The 22,429-nt window shown below is 39.9% G+C and overlaps 1 protein-coding gene across 2 annotated transcripts; it reads left to right on the top strand.

The window, feature by feature from the left end:
- The first annotated feature begins 33 nt into the window (after positions 1–33).
- Positions 34–20,650, top strand: dapk2b (death-associated protein kinase 2b). 2 transcript variants are annotated; one of them, XM_077567439.1, is made up of 12 exons: positions 37–190; positions 549–679; positions 8,932–9,153; positions 11,011–11,149; positions 12,542–12,671; positions 12,757–12,805; positions 12,884–12,910; positions 12,992–13,144; positions 13,359–13,404; positions 17,867–17,956; positions 18,038–18,118; positions 19,393–20,650. In XM_077567439.1, the coding sequence occupies exons 2-12, from the start codon at positions 600–602 to the stop codon at positions 19,474–19,476; spliced, it is 1,101 nt and encodes a 366-aa protein (XP_077423565.1). In that variant the 5' UTR covers positions 37–190; positions 549–599; the 3' UTR covers positions 19,477–20,650. The 2 variants fall into 2 exon arrangements, with proteins under 2 accessions (XP_077423564.1, XP_077423565.1); XM_077567438.1 differs by lacking the exons at positions 17,867–17,956; positions 18,038–18,118; positions 19,393–20,650 and adding an exon at positions 15,592–17,722 and having other exon boundaries at positions 34–190.
- The last annotated feature ends 1,779 nt before the right edge of the window (positions 20,651–22,429 follow it).

Consider the following 22,429-nt stretch of genomic DNA (forward strand, 5'->3'; position numbering starts at 1 on the left):
GAGAGTAGTCATGTTGTGGTTATTGGTAGTACGCCTCTTCTCGTGCGTCCTTTCTTAACAGGAGGCATCAGTGGGAGGGGCTTGAAGTCACACAAAAGTGTGATGTTGCTGCCATGCCGTGACAACACGAGAGGCTGAGTGAGGACGCTTTCTCATTGAGGACATCAGAGCAACCTGCATCTCACACAAGGTACCGCAATATATTATTATCAGCACCAATACAAAAAACAATGCGCTTCTGCCCTATATTTACAAAGCAAATATTGTCTCGACAGCAGCAGAACTATTTGCCTAACCTGCCCTAATTATCCCAAAAGCTCCTTTTATTCTTTTATAATCCTGCTACATTCCCAGCTTCTGAGCACTTGTTACACTGACCATGCTTGGCACTGGATGCTCATTCAGTCTTAAACGAGAGGCATTTCAGAAGTATTTATTCCAAAATGTAGTGAAAGTAGGACCGGCTCTGAGATGGAATTTTTCTCGCTGCAAGTTGGGACACGCACTGTGAGAGACCAACAGCCGTCACTCCTTTTGTGTATGTGCAGGAAAGTGGATTTTGTGGCGCGCACACAGTGTGGAGAAGATCATCCATATCAATGAGGACAACACCCGGCATGGCGCTTTTCAAGCAGCAGGCTGTGGAGGACTTCTATGACATTGGGGAGGAATTGGGAAGGTGAGTGCAGTCAAGATCTTTCAATCCAGTCATTCACTTGAGGAATTAGGAGGAATGGGATTCAGCCATTTACGCACTGGTGAGCTCCTAAAGTGACACGGGGGGAAACATCTTCACCTGCAAGCGGTAGCGTATTTAGCAGACTAGAAGACTTAAGACAATTTGTGATTGCCATAAAGTCCTTATAATAGGTGGAAATATAACCAAAGTAGGTCCTGTACTGTCATTTTCACTCATAAATGCAAACCGAAATGTAGTTCTAGTGTCTTTCATGCTAGCATGCAATGGACTACTTCCTCATCCTAATTAGAAAGTTTCTCGTTAGAATGAGAAAATTTCTCGTCCTCGTGAGAACATATTTCAGAAAATACACCCCCCCCCCCACCCAACCCCCCATATTGCTCTGTTCGTATGGGTAGGTGTAAGTAATGTGCTTAATTGTAGGGCGGATTGAAAAATATTGTAATCATGATAATAGCACATTCAATATACATATCGCAAAAATGTATGATAAGTTTCATATGGAATCGTTTGCATTGATTGAAAAAAAGCACATCGCCATCCAATAGGATAACAGTATCTATATCGCAATACAGTACAGTTATATTGATATCGCAATAATCATCACCCATATTGCATCTTTTTTTTAATATCGTACTTTAATAAAGGGGAATTCACCCCCCACCCAAAATTCTTGACAATAATGTGTTGTATATAATAATGACATCATTTTTGCTCAGGTCTCAGGTAACGACCAATCACAGCTGAGCTTCAGAAAACAGGTGAGCTGTGATTGGTCGTTGCCTGCCCTGAGCAACTGTGATGTCATGTTCAGTCGACAGCAAGTGGCAAAATGACCGCCCCCTGAGATGGATAAAAACAACTGGATTTTACTTCATAACTCATATTCCACAAATGTAATATTATGTTTAAGGTTGACTTTAAATGTGCGTGTTTGTGAGAGAAAGCTAATTCGTGTGTGAGTCAGTGTGAGAGTTAGTGAAAAATTTGTGTGTGCTTAAATGTGTGTAAGAAGGGTGTGAGTATGTAAAGGTAAGGGATTTAATGTATTTGTGTGCGTAAGCAGTGCGCCTGTAAAACTTTGGGAGTGTTGCCTGCATTTCAGTGACAGCAGGTCTTAAGGGCAAAAGCCAAACAAGTCACGATTTGATGAGCTGCGTCATGTGAACGAGCTCCACCTCAGGGCGGAGGATCCTTGTGCTGAATGAGACTTGGGCAGAACCACTAAGCTAGGACAGACTAGACTTGTGGCAAATGAGAAAGTTGGCAGCGTGCTGTCCCATGTGAGGAACCTGTGAGTTCATTTAGTACTGACAGAAATCTTCCCTGCTGACAGACGGACCAGGAGGGAGAGGAAAAGCCTGTCAACGTTTCATCAATAATCCAAATATTCCTTTTGACCCAATGTTTGCCGGCTATTGTCACACCCTAACATACTGGATGAACTGGAAAGAAGCTGGGAGTTGGTTCGGATTTACTAATAGAGCCGAGTGCTCAAATTGTCGGATTGCACGTACACCACTTGATACTTCTTGTCCTGCTTTTGATGGAATTCTGAACTTTTGACCTGTTAGAGCGTCAATGGATTCAAGGTTTGAAGTTCCACTGTATAGTCGTCGTTGTAGACACAACTGTTGTTTTGTATTTTCGTAGATTAGGTGGTGGTCTGCAGTTTTGTATTTCGTGGTTGAGTTGTGTTAATTTTCAAACATGTTTTTCATACTGTAATAGGTGAAGGCTTTGGTTTGCAGAGATACTCCCATACTCAAGAGCAGCAGTCATTTAGCATGCTAATTAACGAACAAAATGTGTTTAGTCAAAATCCCCGGGTGTCAAACTCAGGCTACATCATTTAATATGGCCCCCAAAAATAAATCTTGACTTTTATTCTAGCTTTTTATATGCAGAAAACGTTGCCCTCAAACAATTAGCATGTATTTTCTCACGCTCAGGGAGTTACTCTAGCAAAGTTATATGACAAAGTGACAATAACCACACACTCTGCCAAATAAGTGTGAGTTATAATCTCTTATAATCAACGTCACACACTGACATTTTCAGATGAGCATAGTGTGAAATTCAAACCGTTAAAAATTTATTGTATCACTGCTCACAGTTCAGTCGTAATTACAGGTAAGTTCAATACATTTGCGTTTAATCCTTAAGAACTTTTTTTCAAAAGCATTTATTGAGGTAATTTTTAATTAAAAAGATGAATTGCAATACATTTGCTTTGAATTGTTATTTAAGTAAAGTGGGGGGGGGGATTCTCATTTGGAACTTCGTTTGACTTTATGGGGGATGCCGACCAACCCCCACCCGCTGTATACGTGGTGTAGAATTTGACATTTAGAACCAGCCTTTTGATGGACAAGTGGGGTCGACTGGCTGATTGATGACTGCTTGATTGTTATACGCAACAGGAAGTATGACAAGTAAGCCCGCAGTTGCCACAAACCGTTCCACTGGAGACTTGCGGTGTGAAAAGCTTTCAAATGGTGTCATGCAATAGTTTATGAAAATTTGGCTGGAAAAAGAAAAGGCATGTGTCAAGTTGAACTCGTACCCATCAAAACCAACGGGCTGAGCATTTGATTTGGTACATGGCCCTTAGGTGGGTACCCTCCTGACCTCATCAATCACAACCAATCAGCGGACGGAAAAATACTGAGGTTGGTGGTTAAAGAAACCATTGCTAATATAGTTTAAACTACACAAGCCTGCACTACCGATTCCGAAAGCCATGAGCAGATCAAATTGGCATGGCAACACATAAACACTGAATTCTAACTGAACAAGAAAAATCTGACAATTCACACATCCTGAAAGCACTGCAGCCAAGAGAAACACTATTTAAAAAAAAATTAAAAAAAATAAATACTATTGGGAATAGCAAATATTTAAATCACATTTTAAATGTAGATCAGTGCTTTTCATAGTGTTTATGACCATATTTGGACACAACATCCTCTGTTTTTGTCTAGTATTTTTAGCATGTTGACATGCTAACACACAGGATGCGCTCTTGTTTTCGTATATAAGAAGACTTCCTTTCCTTTCCAATGGCACATATAGCCACGTCCTCTGGTACCCACATGGATAAAAATGGGTTCAGGGGAACTTAAGGATGGGAATGGGCATTTGCATAATGTAAGTTAGCCAGAAGCTAATTTAAACTCCTTAAATGCTAGCCCTTCCAGGTAACATGGATATTTGCTAAAATTGCCATCTGTAGCAGTCAATGGCAGTAAAACAGCATTTTGTGGTGTATATTTCATATTTTACATTATATTCTGCATTTTCTAGAGATACAGAGCATTACTATCATTTTAAAAGTGTCTTTTATTGGATCTCATTGTTCTCCGCAGTAGTGCGTAATGCTGTGGCTTCTGGCTGTACTGTATATGCGATACAAAACATTGGTTTTACTGAGAAATCATTGACACATTGTCAAAACAAACCTGTCACTGTATTTTATGATTTCACTCATTGCAAAGTTCCTGACCAAATGAAACAAGGTCAGTGTGTGTAAATTGCAGCCAAGAGAAATGTTTTCAGTCTTCAAGAAGTCTTTGTGAGGCCACGCTGGATATGTTGAAGTTGGGGGGGGGGGGGGGGGGGGGACAGGAAAATGGCAAATAGGAAAGGGGATTTGCACAATGCATGAGGGGGTCATCCAGAACACGTAGTCAGTTCAGGAGCCGTTCCTGCTGCATGAGGAATGTGTTTACCAACTGCAGCCGGATTGAGGGAACTCCATGTTGAACTTTTGCTCGTTTCGGAGTTCAAGTCCGACCGAGGTCCTCTCATAACTATCAGCAGATTTTCACGAGAACACGCCTCCCGGAAAGCACTTTAGTGACTTCTTACTCAAGCAGAAGCATTTATGGTAGTTGCCCTTTTTTTTCTTCTTTTTTTTTAAATGTTCATCTTTGACAAAAATGATGTTTGATAAAGAGACTGAAAGCAAGCAATCATATCACATTGTTATCATGCAATATTCAATGAAAAAATAATGAAAATGTTTGTTTTTTTGCACAGTAAAATAGTAAACAATAAATAGTAAATAAATACTATATATATGTAGTAAATAAAATTCCTGATGGACCAAATATAAATTAAAAAACAAAAATCAAAGAACATTTGGATTATGTTTTTTTTTTCCAAATTAGAATTATCTAATAACAATAACTAATGCATTATAAATTGTGTGACTTCCCAAAAAAATCTATATATATTTTTTAAGTTGAAAAAATATCTAATTATAAAACCAAAAAACGAGTATGATTGTGACGATGATAGTACCGGTAATAATACAGAACTGCTCTCAATTAATGGCAATCATGAGGAAGTTATGCACTCATCATCATCTTCCTAAGCCTGCCTACTGTTGAAGTGATGACTAAAAACTTCAAAACTTCCATGTCGGAGTCACGCACTCTAAAAAATGCGGGCCCACCTTTCATCATCCACCCATATTTGACTCATCCAGTTAGCGACTTGGATCGTTGGATTACTACGCATACGAGTGCGTCACATGACCTCCCGGGGTTGCTGGCCGCAAAAATGTGTCTAACGATTGGGCCGGCGGCGCCACTTGTCCGAGCATTCTTCCGACCTTGGCTGCGGATAGTGACCTTCAGCTGTTGGATGTGGAAAACCTGCGGTGAGATGCCACTTTCTGTCCCAGCGGCCCGGCTTAAGGCTAAGGCGGCCGGCACGCTCGGCCCTTTGTGGAATACCGACTGCGTCATCGCCGCGCTCTCCTTCCCCTCCTCTGTTACTGTACACTTTATTGTGTAACAGTAACGACTCACATTCAGGCCGCCATCAAGATAAAAAAGCATCCTCTTTTCTTTGCAATACTTCGACACGTGACATTTGCTGCCACGCTCCCTTTTGCAAGGGTAATTCAACAAGTACATGCGCGCTCTTGTCGGGGTCGACTTTTCACTCGAGTCTCAGCGGCGGAAAGGTCTCGTGAATAGAGCAACCAGAGGGAGTATGCCAGAATTCATGCTCTTTCATCTGTCTCCTCACACACGTAGAAGAAGCGTTTGTTATCATGTAGCGGATTCTACACCCTGTCCTCTTCCTCAGCTCCTCCATCCAATAGTCAGATCTTATCTGCATGGAATTTGATATATATGGTTTTGTCTTTGCTGGTCTGACAGCGAACACGAGATGTGTAGAAATGGAATTAATGAGCCTCTTAGGAAAGTCAAATCTGTTAAATTTTATACGACCTTTTTCTAAACCTTGTGAAAAGCGTCATCGGGTCAAGGCGAGATGAAAAGGTACTTCCTTTTCAGCGATGGAAAAGACGGCACCGTTTAAAGCGAATTGCACCCCAAAAAAATTCCTGGCGTCATCACGTAAAAGCGAGTTAGTAAACTCCACTCCATCCCCTGTAGTTTGCCTGTTTATTTTTTGTGTAATTCCACTGTTGGCCAGTAGATGGCGGCACACAGTTTAGTTTGACACTAAATTTGAGAGAACAGTGATAACCGGGAGTATTTCAAGATCATCTTACTTTTTGCTGAAGATTATTGAATGTGAAATCCTCTTTAATCCTGCTTTTTATGTCTACAGAACGTGACGGCTATAGGTTTATTTTATAATGTTCATCTTTGGGCATGATTATTGAGGTATATTCTGACATTGTTTTCTCAAAGAAATCGGTGGAACATTCGTTGGTTAAAATCTTGCTTTTGTGTTGTCATGTTAAAGCATCATTCTTTTTCTCTTTTTTTTTTAACTTATGTTGTGGGCTGTTGCGTGTTCCTGCATATTTATCTGTAAAAGTTACGCATTATGTAGTTACATGTCATTTAGTTATTGAAAAACTGGGTTTGAAGTTATCATTTTTCCTGTCAGCTGCCAAAGAATGAGTGTCTGGATGAACTGTTCAGTGTGAATTTGCTTGCCTGCCCCCACGTGTGAGCTAACTATTACAGACAAAGGGTGTGTTTGAAATACAGCAACGGTGCGTCCCACACATGCCAAAACAGTGAAGAAGAGGTTATGTGAGGTTAGTGTGGTTACGGACAATTAAAGCATTTGCTTTTAATTTCCCATTTGCACATGGTTGTTTGGTTGATGTATACTGTATCTCCCCAGCTCTACAGACATTCTTCTTCTATATAGCAGTGAAGAGATGACAGGTGCTGAGCATGTTATTCTTAGCTCAGCAGATAACTACGATAACAGTGGACATAGGGAGCATAACCTCACACAGGCACACCGCTACCATGGACATCCTAATCACGTAAACACAGCCAGGCCTTGTTATTTACCTCTGTTTTATGTTTCCATTAAGTTGTCTGCAGCAACGGATAAACAAAATGAAATTGTTTGCATTCTTTTCATCACATTTCTGCTGCGCCATTTGTTGCTAGGCAGAATTCTTGGCGCTCAGTCGTTGGTGCCCCATAGGCAGTAGGAAAAAATGTCACATGACCGCCACGCTTCTCATCTGGAAATTGAGAATATATTCCTGGAGTTCACATACAGTAACTATAAAAATGGAAATTGGTACGTCAATCAAGTTGGAGTACTAAATTCATGTATGCCGACTTCACCAAGCTGCCATTTGACATCAAACAAGAGTGGCACCATCCGCATTGACATACTCATGCTGAGGTCTCACCTCAAACCATTTTTTTCTTTTTCTCCTTTTTTTTTCTTCTGGAGCGCTCAGTATTGTTCATTCGGTAATTTTACCTATATGACATGTCATCATCATTGCTCTCTCTTTTTTGTTGTTGTTGTATGTGAATGTGCGTGTGTGCGTGCGTGTGAGTGTGTGTGTGTATTCATTAGTTCACCTAAAACCTATTAAAAAATCCAAAACCGTTCACCTAAACCGAACACTTCCAGCCAGAGTCGTGAGGCCGTCAGGAGACCCGAGGAAGGACCAAAGAAAAGAAAGGAAAGTGACCATTTTTTTCTATCACGTGCTATTTAGTCATTGGTGAAAACTGAATACATGAGAGCCAGGGCCGAGAGTTGAACCCACAGATAATGAGGCAGTCAAGTTTAGTTATTAATACAGACCGGTTGTGAAGACAAATTCCTTGTGTTTTTACTGACTTGACCAATCAATCTGATTTGTTTTTGTAACCCTACATCACAAGAAGGCCCACATTTAATAATAGTAAATACTAGCTTAGCCAGACTTACTGCTGGTTCTACTATGTACATGACATGTGTCTTCTGAATGCTTCGTCTCCTCCCTATCAATGATGAACACTCCTGTCAGCTCTGCCCACAGAAAGTGTGTCACCAAGGGGTGTTCATGAGCCGAGTCCCATTTATGAGCACATCCATTGCTCCATATGAACAAAGGCAGAGAGACTTGCCACATGCTCTATATAAAAACAGTCATGGAATGTGAAGGATGAGTTTGATAAGAAACATAATGACCCACTAAGAGAACATCCCCACTCTGTTGTGAAATCTTTAGGACGAGAATTGTTTGATACTTGGCAGGAAGTTAGCTCAAGTGGGAGGACAGCAACTTGGCCCTCACTTGGCAGCTTGAGGTGATTGTTCTCAAACGGGAAGTGATGGATCATACCGCAATATTTCACTCGGAACTTCCTTCCAAATGTTTGCCTTCACCCTCAGCTATATCCTGTTGACACTTGAGGATTGTATCGTATATGTATATATACAATATTGGGTTGAAATCTTGTTTAGTGGCGGGCTGTTTGTTTGGTACCGGGCCTTCGAGTACAATTGGTAGAAACCATCAAGACAATATAAAAACGCATACAGCAGTTCAGAATCAGTGTTTATCTTAAAACATGGCAACAGCTTAATACATATAGATTAAAAAAAAATACCATACTCACTACAGATAATGATTTTTCATTGTATTAATGTGTGCATATTTCTACAGACGCGTTTTGCTATTGAAGTTCGCTGTAGTAAGTTTTGCTCTGACCAACCAATCAGAGGACTTAAAAATGATGATGTCATCCAGAGCAGCGTGAATCTGAAACCTTATTGGTCCTATTGGCATCACTACTGATTTGGGCAGATTAGCTTGGCATAGCAACACACAAGGGCTGAAATCTGATTGGACAAAAAATATCACATCAACACAATAGCAGACAAGAGCAAATCAAATAATACAATTTAATGAAACAAATCTAAGGATTTGGTTGTAAATGTACAGCTCGACAGAGGAGAGAAGGCCAAACTTTTTTCTTTTTTTTTTCCTGCAGTGGTCAGTTTGCAGTAGTCAAGCGTTGCACAGAGAAGAGCACGGGCCTGGAGTTCGCCGCCAAGTTCGTCAAGAAGCGCCAGAGTCGGGTCAGCAGACGCGGCGTGAGGCGCGAGGAGATCGAAAGAGAGGTGGACATCCTGCAGCAGCTCCAGCACCCCAACGTGGTGGCCCTTCACGACGTCTATGAGAACCGCACGGACGTGGTGCTCGTCCTTGAGCTGTGAGTCCACATCACAACAGTACAGCTCCAAATTTTATGGGCTATTTCAGACTGTGAGACAAGAATTCACATAAACTTTATTCAAGTTTTATGGTGCATGACGACAACTTTATCAAAGTCGTTTGGGAATTGGGACATTTGTGGTATTATTTTTGTCACTTCAAACCATTATCGGTTCTAAACTGTTGGATTTGTTCCGTGACGGGCTCAAGGAAGAGATTATAGACAGAAAATCGATGATGCCAAGTGATGGCGCAACTGGCTTGATGGCATTGTCAGAAAAAGTATCCAATTGGTTGTGATCACTTTAGTCCTTTCATTTATTTCATTTTTGTAATTGATGTTTGCTGATAGCAACTCACAGCATTCACATGCGATTTGGAAGGGATCTGCTATTTCTATTTCTTAATAAAATCTCATTTTAATGGATCTTCTCAAATTGAATGCCCCTGAGGTCGTGTAATTCAAGTCATCATGGGATTCATTCTAGTTGTGTTTTTCCTTTTTGTGGGGAAAAATACAATATCCTCATGCTTGACATCACAAGATGTTGCGCAAAAATTCAGCAACAGTGTTTTTTGCGACACTAATTCCAAAAGACTCACTGACGCTGTAGTGAGTCACTCGCCAGACTTGTGTGCAGACAGCGCGATGTCGCGGGACTTAGTAGGAGTATTATCACAAGCTTTGTCACTTATTGATTTTAAAAACAGTGATTAATCCCCTTTTCCTCATATGTCACAATTTGGCAAGTTCATATTTTTTCAAAAATCTCTACTTTTGGGCTTTAAAAAAATTATCGATCAATCTAAAGTGTTGAAAATGGCTTGCAATCTGTGATGATGCAATATTAATGGTTGAACAAATTTTCCGTTTTTGGGGGGGGTTTCCTGAAAAGTGACGATTTTGGAGGTACAAGGTTTTGGCCTGATGCCAGCCAGCCATATTCAATTACTTTTTGAATTTTCTGTCCAGAAATGTAAGCATCATGTTCTATTTGTGATTTATTTGTTTTGGCAAAATAAACATAGCAAGCAACGGTTTTGGAAGAGTTACGTTACGTTCACCCTTGACAAAAATCACCATAACATTTGCATACATAGTGACCTTGCATCTTTGGTAGGCAGATGCTAGATCATTTTGAAGACAAAACTGAATTGGACCTAAGATTGAACCTTGTGGGATACCTGTGACAAAGTTTTTGTATAATGTATTTTAACAGACTCTTGTCGTTATATATGATTCAATATTTTTTTTATGGACAATTTAGATTCTTCACTTAATCTAACATAAATGTGAAGTACCGATATTGGTGGTCTTCTACAACCCACTTGTTAAAGCCAACTCAAACTGCACTTTGTCATTTTCAGTATGTTGGCCAAAAGGTTGTCAGTGAGTTCCTGTGTCCTTGTTTGTTGTTTGCTCTCATTCTTGTGCCTGAATGATTCTCACTGAATCAATAATGCTGAGTTTGAATAGAACCCTCAGTGAAGAGGGGCCCCGTCTGGCTCCCTGGGAACGCCAAAGACCCGATTTGAAACTAACTTTGAATGCTCAGTTTAGCAACTGAATGTCAGCCACGTTGACGTTACGAAGTGCGTCACTAACTCCGTCATGTTTTTGATGCGTCTTTGCTGGCCTGCTGCCAGCTGTTTAAGGAACGCTTTGTATGATGAACTTTTTCATCAATTCTTTTCAATAAAATGTAGAATCCCGCTGCAAGAAGGGCAGTGTTGTTGCCAAAACAATCCCAGGCATTCTAATTGAGCGCATCCCGATCTTGAGAACACACTCTGATAATATTTGAGGGCCTGCTGCATGACTCACTGAGTGTATGTTTGTGCGTATGTGCCACAGCGTTTCTGGCGGCGAGCTGTTCGATTTCCTGGCTCGCAAGGAGTCGCTTTGTGAAGAGGAGGCCACTCAGTTTATCAAACAGATCCTGGATGGTGTCCAGTACCTCCACTCCAAGAGGATTGCACATTTTGACCTAAAGGTACAACATATTTATGTATCTCGAGTGTGTGTGTGTGTGTGTGGGCGCTTGTGGTTGTATTTACACTAAAGCAGGATCTGATGTGAAATTGGTTGATGTAAGGCATGTCATGCTATTGTGAACCACACTTCCTTCCTGTTTTCGGAGGCAGAGGTCCAGACACTCAGATACTAACACCACAAGGTTATCACATCTGTTTCAAAGAGCAGCAAAGTCACCGTCTTGTTATTCTGCAGCCACGGACCCTCGCATGCTCCACATGCTTTTATGGCTCTAATTAGTTGGCAACATTCAGTGTCACAGTTTGATACCTTTGGTAGTTTTGATTTTTTTTTTTTTTTTAAAGAAGTTCTTCCCTTGTGTTCTCCTCTTCTCTGCTCCAATTTTTCTCATAACGAGTCAACTAAGTTTGTCTTCCTGATTAAAATCTGAATATGTGCAATGAGAAGATGGAGTAGTCCATTATATGAGAGACGACGGGGCACTCAAAATGATCAGGATTGACTGGCATATAAGAATTTAGCTGTGTTTTTAACAACATGGATTCAGACTAGAACAATAATAGTTGCTTTGAGTCAAAGAAAACTTTATGAATAACTTTTTACGCAATGTTCAGGGGCCTGTGTAAATCCCGGGGGTCTGCCTCTGGTAAAGCAAAACATGCAACCTTCAAGTTGATCTTAAATGTACAATGCAAGAGTAATGCTTTTGTATTTCTTGCAAAACCAGCACTTTAATCCTTATTTGGCAGGGAATCATATTTGGTAGCTTAGCGTGTGTTTAAAAATGCTCGCTGCACACCTCCAGCATGTGATTCCGTAAACCACTCTGTAAATTAAAATTATGTTGATACAGTAATGTATAAATGTTCACAGAAATAACATGTGAAATTATTTCACTACTGTAGTTGAATAAAAAAAGGGAAGATCATTATAGATTGCCTAAACTAAAATACTTCATGATGTATTTTTTTTTTTTTTTAAATAGTCTTGATTATTCCTTACTCAAAGAAAACCCCAAATTCACCAGCTCAACGCGTTTGACAGTCGGACAAGAAACGGTCCAATGATTTTTAAACTTTGAAAATAGGGTTGAATTGGTCTTCTAAAATGGATTTGAATGTGTTTTTGAACTATTGAAATTAATGTAAATTTTCTATGATATTGTAATTTGTTCAGTAAAATACTGTTATCATATTTAAAATTGTCAATTGTTTTCCCTAAAGGCCTATGGCTACTAATCAGTCATCAATATGAAAGTAACCACTGGTGTATTGTTTTTCTTAATGCTTGCACTGAGGCCCCTTGGAGAAGGTATTTTGTGTTGTTATTATTATGTATGTACCAATACTTGAATGTTGTATCTTGACAAATATTTGTTGTTGTTCTTTAGCCTGAAAACATAATGCTGCTGGACAGGAATGTTCGTCTTCCACGCATCAAAGTCATCGACTTTGGATTAGCTCACATCTTAGAAGACGGAGCAGATTTTAAAGACATTTTTGGAACACCCGAGTTTGTCGGTAAGTGTTTTTATTCAATGATGGCTGCTATGAAAATAATTAGTCAGCTTATGTTTATGATTTGAGGGTGTTATTTTTTTTCCAGCTCCGGAGATAGTCAACTATGAGTCCCTTGGGTTGGAGGCAGATATGTGGTGAGTTTTCAATTCTGCTTCATGGCAGCCAGTGGATTAGCGGTTAGCATAGCGTGACCTTTCCTTGTCTTCTCGCAGGAGCATTGGCGTCATCACGTATATACTGTAAGTTGAATAACAAACTTAAAAGTACCACATACTGTATGTGATGATAATGGACGTTCATCAGTTGGCTTTCTGTTTCAGTTTGAGCGGCGCGTCGCCTTTCCTCGGCGAGACAAAGCAGGAAACGTTAGGGAACATCTCAGCCATGAGCTACGAATTTGACGAGGAGTTCTTCAGCAACACGAGCGAGCTGGCCAAGAGCTTCATTAGACAGCTGCTGGTGAAAGACACAAGGTACAACAATGGGCCGTCTCACATATGTCACAATAGAATACTTGAGTTTTCACAACCAAGCGTCTTGTTCTTATTGCTTTGCATGTGTTTCCAATTGTATTACACCTCCAGGAATTGAAATGGAACATGTTTGGTTAAGCTGAGCGTGATCCTGAGGGGGTTTACATCATTTGTGCTCGAGGGTGTTTACTCAGCTGCATTTTCTTCGTTTTAGGAAACGGATGAGCATAGAAGATGCACTCAACCATCCGTGGATTAAGGTAGTGTGTGTGTGCTTGGTTTACGCTGCATTGTTGCACGTGTCTGTAACGCAGCATGGAATTTGAGTTCATCCCACAAAAGTGCATCAAAGGTGTGCATGAACATGATGGGACCACTTTAGTAGGTACACTTGCTCAATCTAATGAGATCCAATTTGAGAGGTGTGTCATCAATTGTAATGGCAAATGAACCACGAATTAATATGAAAGACAGTTTATTGATCTATTTCAGTTGGAGTTGTTATTTTACCAAACACGTTGACTTGCAGTCTTTTCAGCAATCACTGTAACAACTTGAGAAAATTCAAGTCAGTAAATCATAAATCAGATTACAACAATGCACACAAATCGATGGCTTTATCACTTAAACTTTTCACGTTTCGTGAAGCAATGATGTATATTATTATACATTATAATTTTTTTTGAAAAAGCAAAATATTTGATCCATCACTTGAATTGGAGCCATTACATTGTTCAGTTGCACCAATAAAGTGGCCAGTAAAATGTTCCTCCTTATTGAAAAGTTGATGCACAGAAGTACCATCACTACACCAGACCGCTTTTTGCAAAGACATTTGTTCTTCCTGTTTTCATGACGTATTTGTAAAAAAAAATATATATATTGTTACGTTATTATCATTTCATGGAAACTGGTAGGAGGTGACTTGAAAAAACTCATAATCGATATGAAAGGGCTGAGGTAGTCGAGTGAATTGACCTATCCCATGAATAAACCTATTTACAAAATTTCACTCAGAAATTCTAAGTACATTTTGCAAGGAAAGATTTTGACAAAATTTTACTAGTAAAAAAAAATAGAAGTAAAGTAACTCAAGGGTTGAGGAACAAACCCCCATCTTCAGGTTGGGAGACAGCCGATCTACTTCCTGAGCCATGCCGCTCCTACTGTGTGTTAGTGTATCGCTCGTATCAGATGGAATCTCCGTACCTTTTGGATATTAGCATTTTTGGTCCCCTTTTGGATATTAGCATATTAGCAAACAGTAGGAGTGGCATAGCTCAGGTGGTAGTGGCCGTCTCCCAAGTTGAAAGTCATGAGTTTGTTACTTTGTGTACCTTTTTTTTTGTAATAAACTAGTAAAATGTACTCAAGAAAATGTCCTTCTAAAATGTACTTAGAATTTCTGAGTGAAAGAAACTTTACTAGGTTTTTGTCAAGGGAGAGGCCAATTCTTTCGTACACAGTAAAAATACTTTGAGTAAAATGTACTCAGGATATTTTACACTCCAAGTGTTCATTTGTGTTCAGTTTAGAGTGTGACCAAATTGACTCTTTTTAGGGTAAAATGTACTCTACAAAACTTACTGTGTGGACCTTCTTGTTCTTCGGACTTATCCGACTTAACCGAATTGGGAAAAGCAATGAAAAAAATAGGCAATAAATAATAAAAAATCTCATAGTAGGTAAACCACCTTATAGCGGGGGAACACTACACACACAATACTTTTGCTGACAAAAACGTATAAAAACATTCTATTTTCAATACAGCCATGGTCACAAAAACATATTTATATGTTTTTCTAATGTTTTTTTATGCTAGAGCATGCAGAAGGAAGGCTTTGATGCAGCCTCTGACCTGAAGAGGTCACTTAAAGCAATGGTAGTTATTACAAAAAACCGGCCAGCAGGCGGCAGCAGAGTATAAGAGATCAACCAGAGCCATGTTGCAACAAGCTCTTTTTGCCAGTGTTTTCAACAGGTTTGTGAATAATGATGAAACTTAGCAATAGTATATTCTAATGCAAAACGGAAACAGATAGATATATACCTTTTTTTCCTGATGAAAGAAGAGACTCTAATCTTTCTTTTGGTAGGTTCCATGTTTTATAGCAATAGAACACAATATTCTGCGGGCCTTGCAAAATCAATCAAAGTCCAGTAAAACAGCCGGGAGCGAAGGTGGTTGCTTCAGTGAAAATGGCTGGGAGTGAATGACTTAACGAGTTTCCATACTTTTTGCAAATGTGCACGCTTTGCTGCTTTTTGTTGTGCAAAATGTGTGTAACACAACTCAATGGACGCACATACCTGCCATGGCTTCCGCTGTAGTGTCACACACTAATCCTACAGAACCACATCTACCGGGATTCGCCACTACGTGTGTTGTGGACCTCCAACCGTAAGCCAACCTCTGACTCAGTGTTCCTCCACCCTTGTGTCTGAAGTCCTACGGGCGCATTCCGGAGAGCGCCGCCCCGGACGACGAGCAGAAGGCCGAGCAGCTGAAGACCAAGCGTCTGAAGGAATACACCATCCAGTCCCATTCCAGCATGACCCCGAACAACACTTACGCCAGCTTTGAACGATTCGCCCGCGTTGTGGAGGACATCGGTTTGATGGAGAGCGAAGTGGCGCAGGTGGCGGGGGCCCATCGCACCTTGCGAGGTGACCTGGAGGCATTGCTGGCCATTTACAACGACAAAGAAGCCCGGTACAAAGAGGAGAGCGAAAGCACCAGGAAGCGACTCTCCCGAGTCTGCTATGAGTATCGCAAAGTGGAGGCCACCAGGAGGCTGCTGCGGGACGAGCTGACGGGGGTGGGGAGCACCTTGGAGAGCATCAGCGGGAAGTACCAGCAGAGGCAGAATCAGCTGGACGCGCTGAGGCAGGAGCTGGACTCGGAGCTGCAGTGGTTGCAGGGGGTGGTGAGCTCTCTGGATCCGCAGGGAGCACTCGGCAGCAGTCTGGACAAAGTGCTGAAGGAGCTTCTGCATCAGGGGGAGCTTCGTCCCGACGGCCAAAAAACCCTCACAGAGTCAAACTAATAAGAGGAGAGACTTTTATGATGACTTTTAACATGATTTTGGAAACTTTGACACATTGGTCATGTAAAGAAAGTGTTGCTTAATGAATCGTTCCACTTAAAAATGTACCGACACCGTCCTTTAAGATAAGTATTATATTGTATTTTATTGGAGGATTGAATGAAGGAAGAGTTTTTGTTGAAAACCCTGACAAATTTGAAAAAAAAAAAAAATCGGCTTCGGAATCATGAAAAATCAAATTCAATATATCAGATCAGAATCAGATTTATTGGCTAAGTACTGTATGTAAAAAACACAAGGAATTTGTCTTCAGTCAAAACCTGTCAAAAAAAACAACAGAGGGCAGCAAACAGGAAGCCTGGTGGTTCGCTAGTTCGCGCCTCAAGTTTCTTAGTTTGGAAAGGGATGAGACATGAGAAAAAAACAAGAGCCAGATCACAGTTATTGACCTGAGGTTAAAAAAAAAAAAAAAACACATTTGCACATAGCAACACAACAATGACAACGAGAGGCACTAGCTACCAGTTAGCTTGCGAGCTAACAGGCTTGGGCCTGGTGATAACTACTGTAATTAACTAGCAGGTGCGTTAGATGCAAACAAAGGCGCTCAAGTTCTTATATAGTTGGGAGGAGGAGTCATGCCGGAACCCCCAAGTAAGACACTAGCTGCTATTTTAGCAAATGCCCCCCCAAAAAATCTGGTCATATTTATGTTTTTTTCTTTGTCTGCCAGGATGTGGCAGTTTTAGTGTCATAGCATTTCACTTGGTTCATGCAAAACGCGAGCCAGTAAAAAAGAATACAAAAGCATGACTATGTCGATGTGGTTGAGGTCAGGATTTCAGTCAAGCCCCAGACTCATGCAAGCTTGTCTTGATGGAGCCTTATGGGGAATATAAACAGGGGCTTTCTCGCATAAACGCGTCCAAAATGTCTAGATTTAGTGGAGAACATTGGTGTTATGCTTCAGTAGATTTTATTTAAATTTTTTCTCGATAGTTAGGTTGTTGTTTTTTGGAGCTGTGAAATGTATTAAGCAAACAAGATTAATGTTTGGTTGACTTTGATGGCTTTTAATTTTGGCAAGTGAAGACAGTAACTGTTGTGTTATCAATTATTTATGGGTTCACGGCTTCACGGCGTTGCTGAATACAAGCGCGTAAAGCCAATCTTTCCAATGGAATGCCTTAGAATTACACATTTCATTTATTTTCATTCCATTTTATGATTTAGTACTGTATGTTTTTTTAACTTGGCAAGCAAGGCCTCGATTTGTTATTTTTTCCTTATTTTGAAAGAGCACTTTTTACTGAAAATATTATTTATTTATTTATTTTGCACATTATTTCTTGGCTATATTTTGGAAAACTCCAAAAGTATAAAAATGTATGTATCAGATCTTATGTGCAATGCTTGTAAGATGCTTCTTTACTAGTCTTTACAGAAAGAGACAAATGTGCACTTTTTGATTTACTTGTTAAAACATACACTGTTTTTAAATTTTAGAAAATTAAATATTTTTTAAAAATCAGTATGTGTTCATTGTATGTTGTTTCTCCAAATGAATCTGAGGTTCCCATATAGGACAGCTACTATTAATCCGATTTTAAAATATGTGCCGTGAACATTTTTATGTATTTATTTATTTTTATGTTGTCATTACTTTCCTCCACAGCCTCACAATACCAGACAAGCGATGGTCAAGAGGTTGTCAGTGGTCAACTTGGAGAACTTCAAGAGGCAGTACGCCAGGCGCAGGTGGAAGGTAAAGCTTGGAATTGCATCCAGTTGTTTTTTTATATAACATTAAATCGTTAATTGTTTGATTTTTTTTCATTTTTTACAGCTCTCATTCAGAATCGTGGCACTGTGCAACCACTTAACACGGATCATGAAGAAGGGCCCCAAAGTGCCGGTGCAGGACGGGGTAAGTATCATTTACATGGCAACTAAATTATTACCAGAGAGAAAAATGTCAACATTAATCCCTGCTGCCTCATTTCTTTTGACTAATTAATCTTTTTTTTTTCCAAATATTAGATATAATTTAAAATCAGTAATAGGTATCTTTAATTGAATCAGGGTCATACATGTAGCCCCTAAAGTTTGACGACTATTTCTTAAAATTTGGCTCCCACGGGGAAAGAACGAGAATGACCTGCAGTAAAGGGCTTCAGAATTGAACCGGCGTCACCTGCTTTGAGGACTTTCTCATTGCTCAATATTTAATCAAACCCTGATGGATTTGCTCAACATTTACCATTACCAACAATCGGTCATATTTTTTTAGCGCACCAGCCATGGGACATTGTGATTTCCCGGGACGGCTGTAGAAGTGATCGTTTAAAGACTTAAAGATTTTTAAAAATAAAGTGTTGCATATTGATGTTGATTTGTTCTAACGGGATCAGCGTCTTCACATAGATTTGAGCAAAAATGCTATTACAGACGTGTGCGTGTATATATAACTGTTACTCCGTAGCGTTATTTGCAATCCAAAAAGTATCTGTGTTTCAAAAAGATTAGTTTCAGAGTAGGGGTGTCAGTAGATTAAATTTTTAAATTTTAATTAAATGCACGACTTCAATAGTTAACTCACAATTAATTGCAAATTTTATATCTGTTCCAAACGTACAATCAAATATTTTTTTCCTAAGTTTCTTTCATAATAATTCATAAAATTGAGTGGGATATTGATTCGTGTTGAGGTATTTTTTTCTGCCACTAGATGGCATAAGTGCATTTTTTTAGACATTGGTGATAACTCAGTGCATTTTTCTTTTCATTTTAAGAGCTCGCTCATCTTTGACGTGAAGTAACTTGTAAAACTGCACATTTTTAAAATTGTAAAATACAACTTGACCCTCAGGACAGGCTTTACAAGGGGCGGTCATTAATCGCACGTTAAAAAAAATGAGTGGCGTTAAAGGAACTTTAAATTAACGCACTCATTTTGACAGCCCTATTTCTGAGACATCCAACAATTGAGAAATTGCTAACTTTGATCAGAAGATTTTTTTTATGTGTATGTGTGTATCCAACTTGATTGTCTCATGATTGTTGGATATCTTTAAAACTCAAAAGGACAACAACAACAAAAAATCTATAGATTGCTTACAATGAACATCAATAGCTAGCAATCGCTTCAAAATCAATATGTTTTTTTGCATTCAAACAATTTGTTATTGGTGCACACGTCAGAGGGATTGCGAAAGCGACCAGGAAGAAGGAATAGAAATCCTGAAGAGGCGGCCCAGGACCAGAAAGAGAAGCAGCACTTCCTGAAAGAAGAATCTTTAAACATGTCTGTCCTCAACGTTCCTGTTGTGAGACACGCACACACACACACACACACACACACACTGCAGCTGTTACTCTTCATCAAGAACCAGACTTTCTATTTGAATGGCTGCTCCTAAATGCTTCTTTCGTCTCTGCGACCGAGCTCCGCCACGCAATCTGCTGGCATGTTATATAACATTTTCGAATAACAAGCCACTTTTTTTTTCTTTTTTGCTATAATAGGATTCTTGTTGATAGGAACCGATGAGACAGAGTTGCTTCTCGTCAACGTCAATGATGTTCCGCTAATAACACGCAGTCTTAAAAATCCTTCAGCTGCTGAGTGTTGGCGGCGATTCTCCTCTTTTTATTGAGCGGGCTGCGGCGATCGGTCCGAAATGTGGATCCGTTAACCTTTTATTGGGCAAGGAGCCATATTTGCTAACGTGACTATGGGTTCAGAATGGACCTTGACCTATGAGGCAATTAAATCATTTAGTTTCTTCACATGTAGGAAGAAAATAATAGTTAAAAAATAATAATTAAATATGTCTGGTTAGAATTATATAATATATAGGGATGGTCGATTATCGAGTCATGGTACTCATGGATACCAGCTAAATAAAATAAAAAAATCTGACATTGAGTAAGTCCTCCTAGGCAGTAGTTGGCGCTATACTGCGGTAGTTTGACACAGTGACAAATCATCTGTGTCAGAAAGATCTTTGTTCACAATTTCTTATCATTGTGTTTAATGGAATTTTATATATCAAAAGAGGTGAGCACTCAAAGAGTGAATACGGTCTGAAAAAGGTGGTATTGAACATGTCTCAATATAATATAACAAATATATTTTACAGTATTGTTTTGTACATTTTTTTTGTGTTGTGTTAAACATCAAAGTATGTCAGTAAGCAATGGGGATGATAATTGATCGCTTAATTTGCTCGTGACAATCGTGCGATATAACGGTTTATAAATAAAGTCTATACATATGTAATATACTTTTTACAATGCAAGCTCTTAATGCAATTATTTGTTCATGATGTGTTGAGTGTAAATATGAATATCAAACGTCTTACCTGTTTTAAACGCAAAACGTTCCTTTTTGCTCTGTTTACATGTACGTGCCGTTTGTTGAAATCATGTTTAATAAACTCCTCGAAAATTGCTGTAAGCGCTTGTTATTTCATTTCATGAGTATGCCACATTTGTGACAGATTTGCTTCATTTGCCCCAAGCAGTCACTTGCTCTCACAAGAGTCGCGTTGTTTGGGTCCAGTCACTCCGAAAGAGATTGCAGCGATCATTGGAGCTGATCTGAATGAATGCCTGGCAGCGACACAAAGTAGGCCACTGCCACAAGCACGCCGAGACCGAAAAGGCAGGCAGCATCAACGAGTCGCTTGGGCCAAAATTCCTGGTCACATTTGTACAAGAAACAACATCAAGTTCAAACATGCAGTACTTCCTCTTGAAATTTTACCACTAAGGAATCACCCAGAATGTCATTTTAATGTATTTTATACAAACAGTAGAGTCTCTTCTCACCATCTGTCCATCTATCATGTGTGAAATGAAACAACCAAGTCAATCTTAAAATAACTAATGATTATCAGCTTTGACCTTTTTCTGCTCTTGGTATGGTAACTTTTAATCATAACATAACTTTAAAGCAGTGGCCTTTAATAGTTAACCTCGCCAGCCAGATTTATAATTGGGATTTATTCGAGGGAGTTCTTCACCTTCACATTATCAATCTGGTACTTCATTTGGCAGACCCGTTTGGGAAAGGCGGGGCTTGTTGTACAATACTTTGAGCTGATTGGACGATGCAGCATTTTTGACATTTTGTTTTGACCAATCATGGCAACGGATGAAAATCTAGTCTTCCGTCTTGTTTTAGGAAGGCGGAGGGGAGAGCATGAACATCTTTACCAAATAAAAATGCACGAAACTCCTCTCGCTGTTCAAATTCAACAAGGAAACGGTGAGTAATTCTGCAAGAACATAATTAATTGCAGCATCCATACGTCTGTTAGGTTTGTTCCCCACCCCCTCCATCGGCGCTTATTGGTTTCATCCTGCCTAAACAACGCCTGATTGGTCGATCGGCTGCAAACGGATGAGCGGGAGCGGTACAAGACGTATTCTCCAGAGTTTGTTTGTACCGTCTTTAAAATGAACAGATTTTGCCATTTATTAAAAAATAAATAAATAAATCCTGCGGAGTTTGCGAACTCACAAACACCGCGAGAATTCATCTTGCTGGCAAGGTTACTCAATAGTCAACACCCCTTAAATTCTTAAGGCCTATGCCAACTAACCCATTCATTGTTTATGTGCTGCCGTAGCACAACAGCGCAGCTCGGGCTGGTTCCATATGAGGTGGGTGCCCCGCATGAGGTAATCGCAGTGAAAACAAAGTGCAGTGTGTGTAAGCGCCTTTATTCTTTGATTTGTGTTTTGGTTGGCTTAGCACAAGTTTAGCTACTGCTACTTACCTCGAGTCCAGGGGTGCTCGAGTTGGGTCCTCGAGAGCCCCTATCCAGCCTGTTTTCCATGTTTCCCTCCTGCAGCACAGCTAGATCTAATGATCAGCTAATCAGCAAGCTTTGCAGAAGCCTGATAACGATCCTGATCATGAATCAGGTTTGTTAGTGGAGAGAAACATGGAAAACAGGCTGGATAGGGGCTCTCGAGGACTGAACTTGAGCACCCCTGCTCCTTTAACTGTTGAAAGAGGCTAATTATTTGTCCTCTTTATCGTGTTCCAAAAATTTGAAGACAGATTTCTTGTAAGAAAAAACACTTTGCAAGGATGATTTATTAAACAGAGAATTCTCCCGTCACAGGAATACTGAACATCACGTATGAGGTGGAATTTCAGAGTGCCCATGTGCCATGTTGTCAATCACAGCCAGACCACGCCCAACCCTCTCCCCAGTCCTCCCCG

Source organism: Vanacampus margaritifer, chromosome 6 (assembly GCF_051991255.1).
Source record: "Vanacampus margaritifer isolate UIUO_Vmar chromosome 6, RoL_Vmar_1.0, whole genome shotgun sequence".
NCBI lineage: Eukaryota > Metazoa > Chordata > Actinopteri > Syngnathiformes > Syngnathidae > Vanacampus > Vanacampus margaritifer.

What these genes read in the sequence shown, in the direction of transcription:
- dapk2b (XM_077567438.1), top strand. Translation starts at nt 600, where the DNA reads ATGAGGACAACACCCGGCATGGCGCTTTTCAAGCAGCAGGCTGTGGAG. An exon ending in GGGTTGGAGGCAGATATGTG is followed by an intron (nt 12,806 to 12,883) that starts GTGAGTTTTCAA and finishes GTCTTCTCGCAG; the next exon opens with GAGCATTGGCGTCATCACGT. An exon ending in GGCGTCATCACGTATATACT is followed by an intron (nt 12,911 to 12,991) that starts GTAAGTTGAATA and finishes TTTCTGTTTCAG; the next exon opens with TTTGAGCGGCGCGTCGCCTT.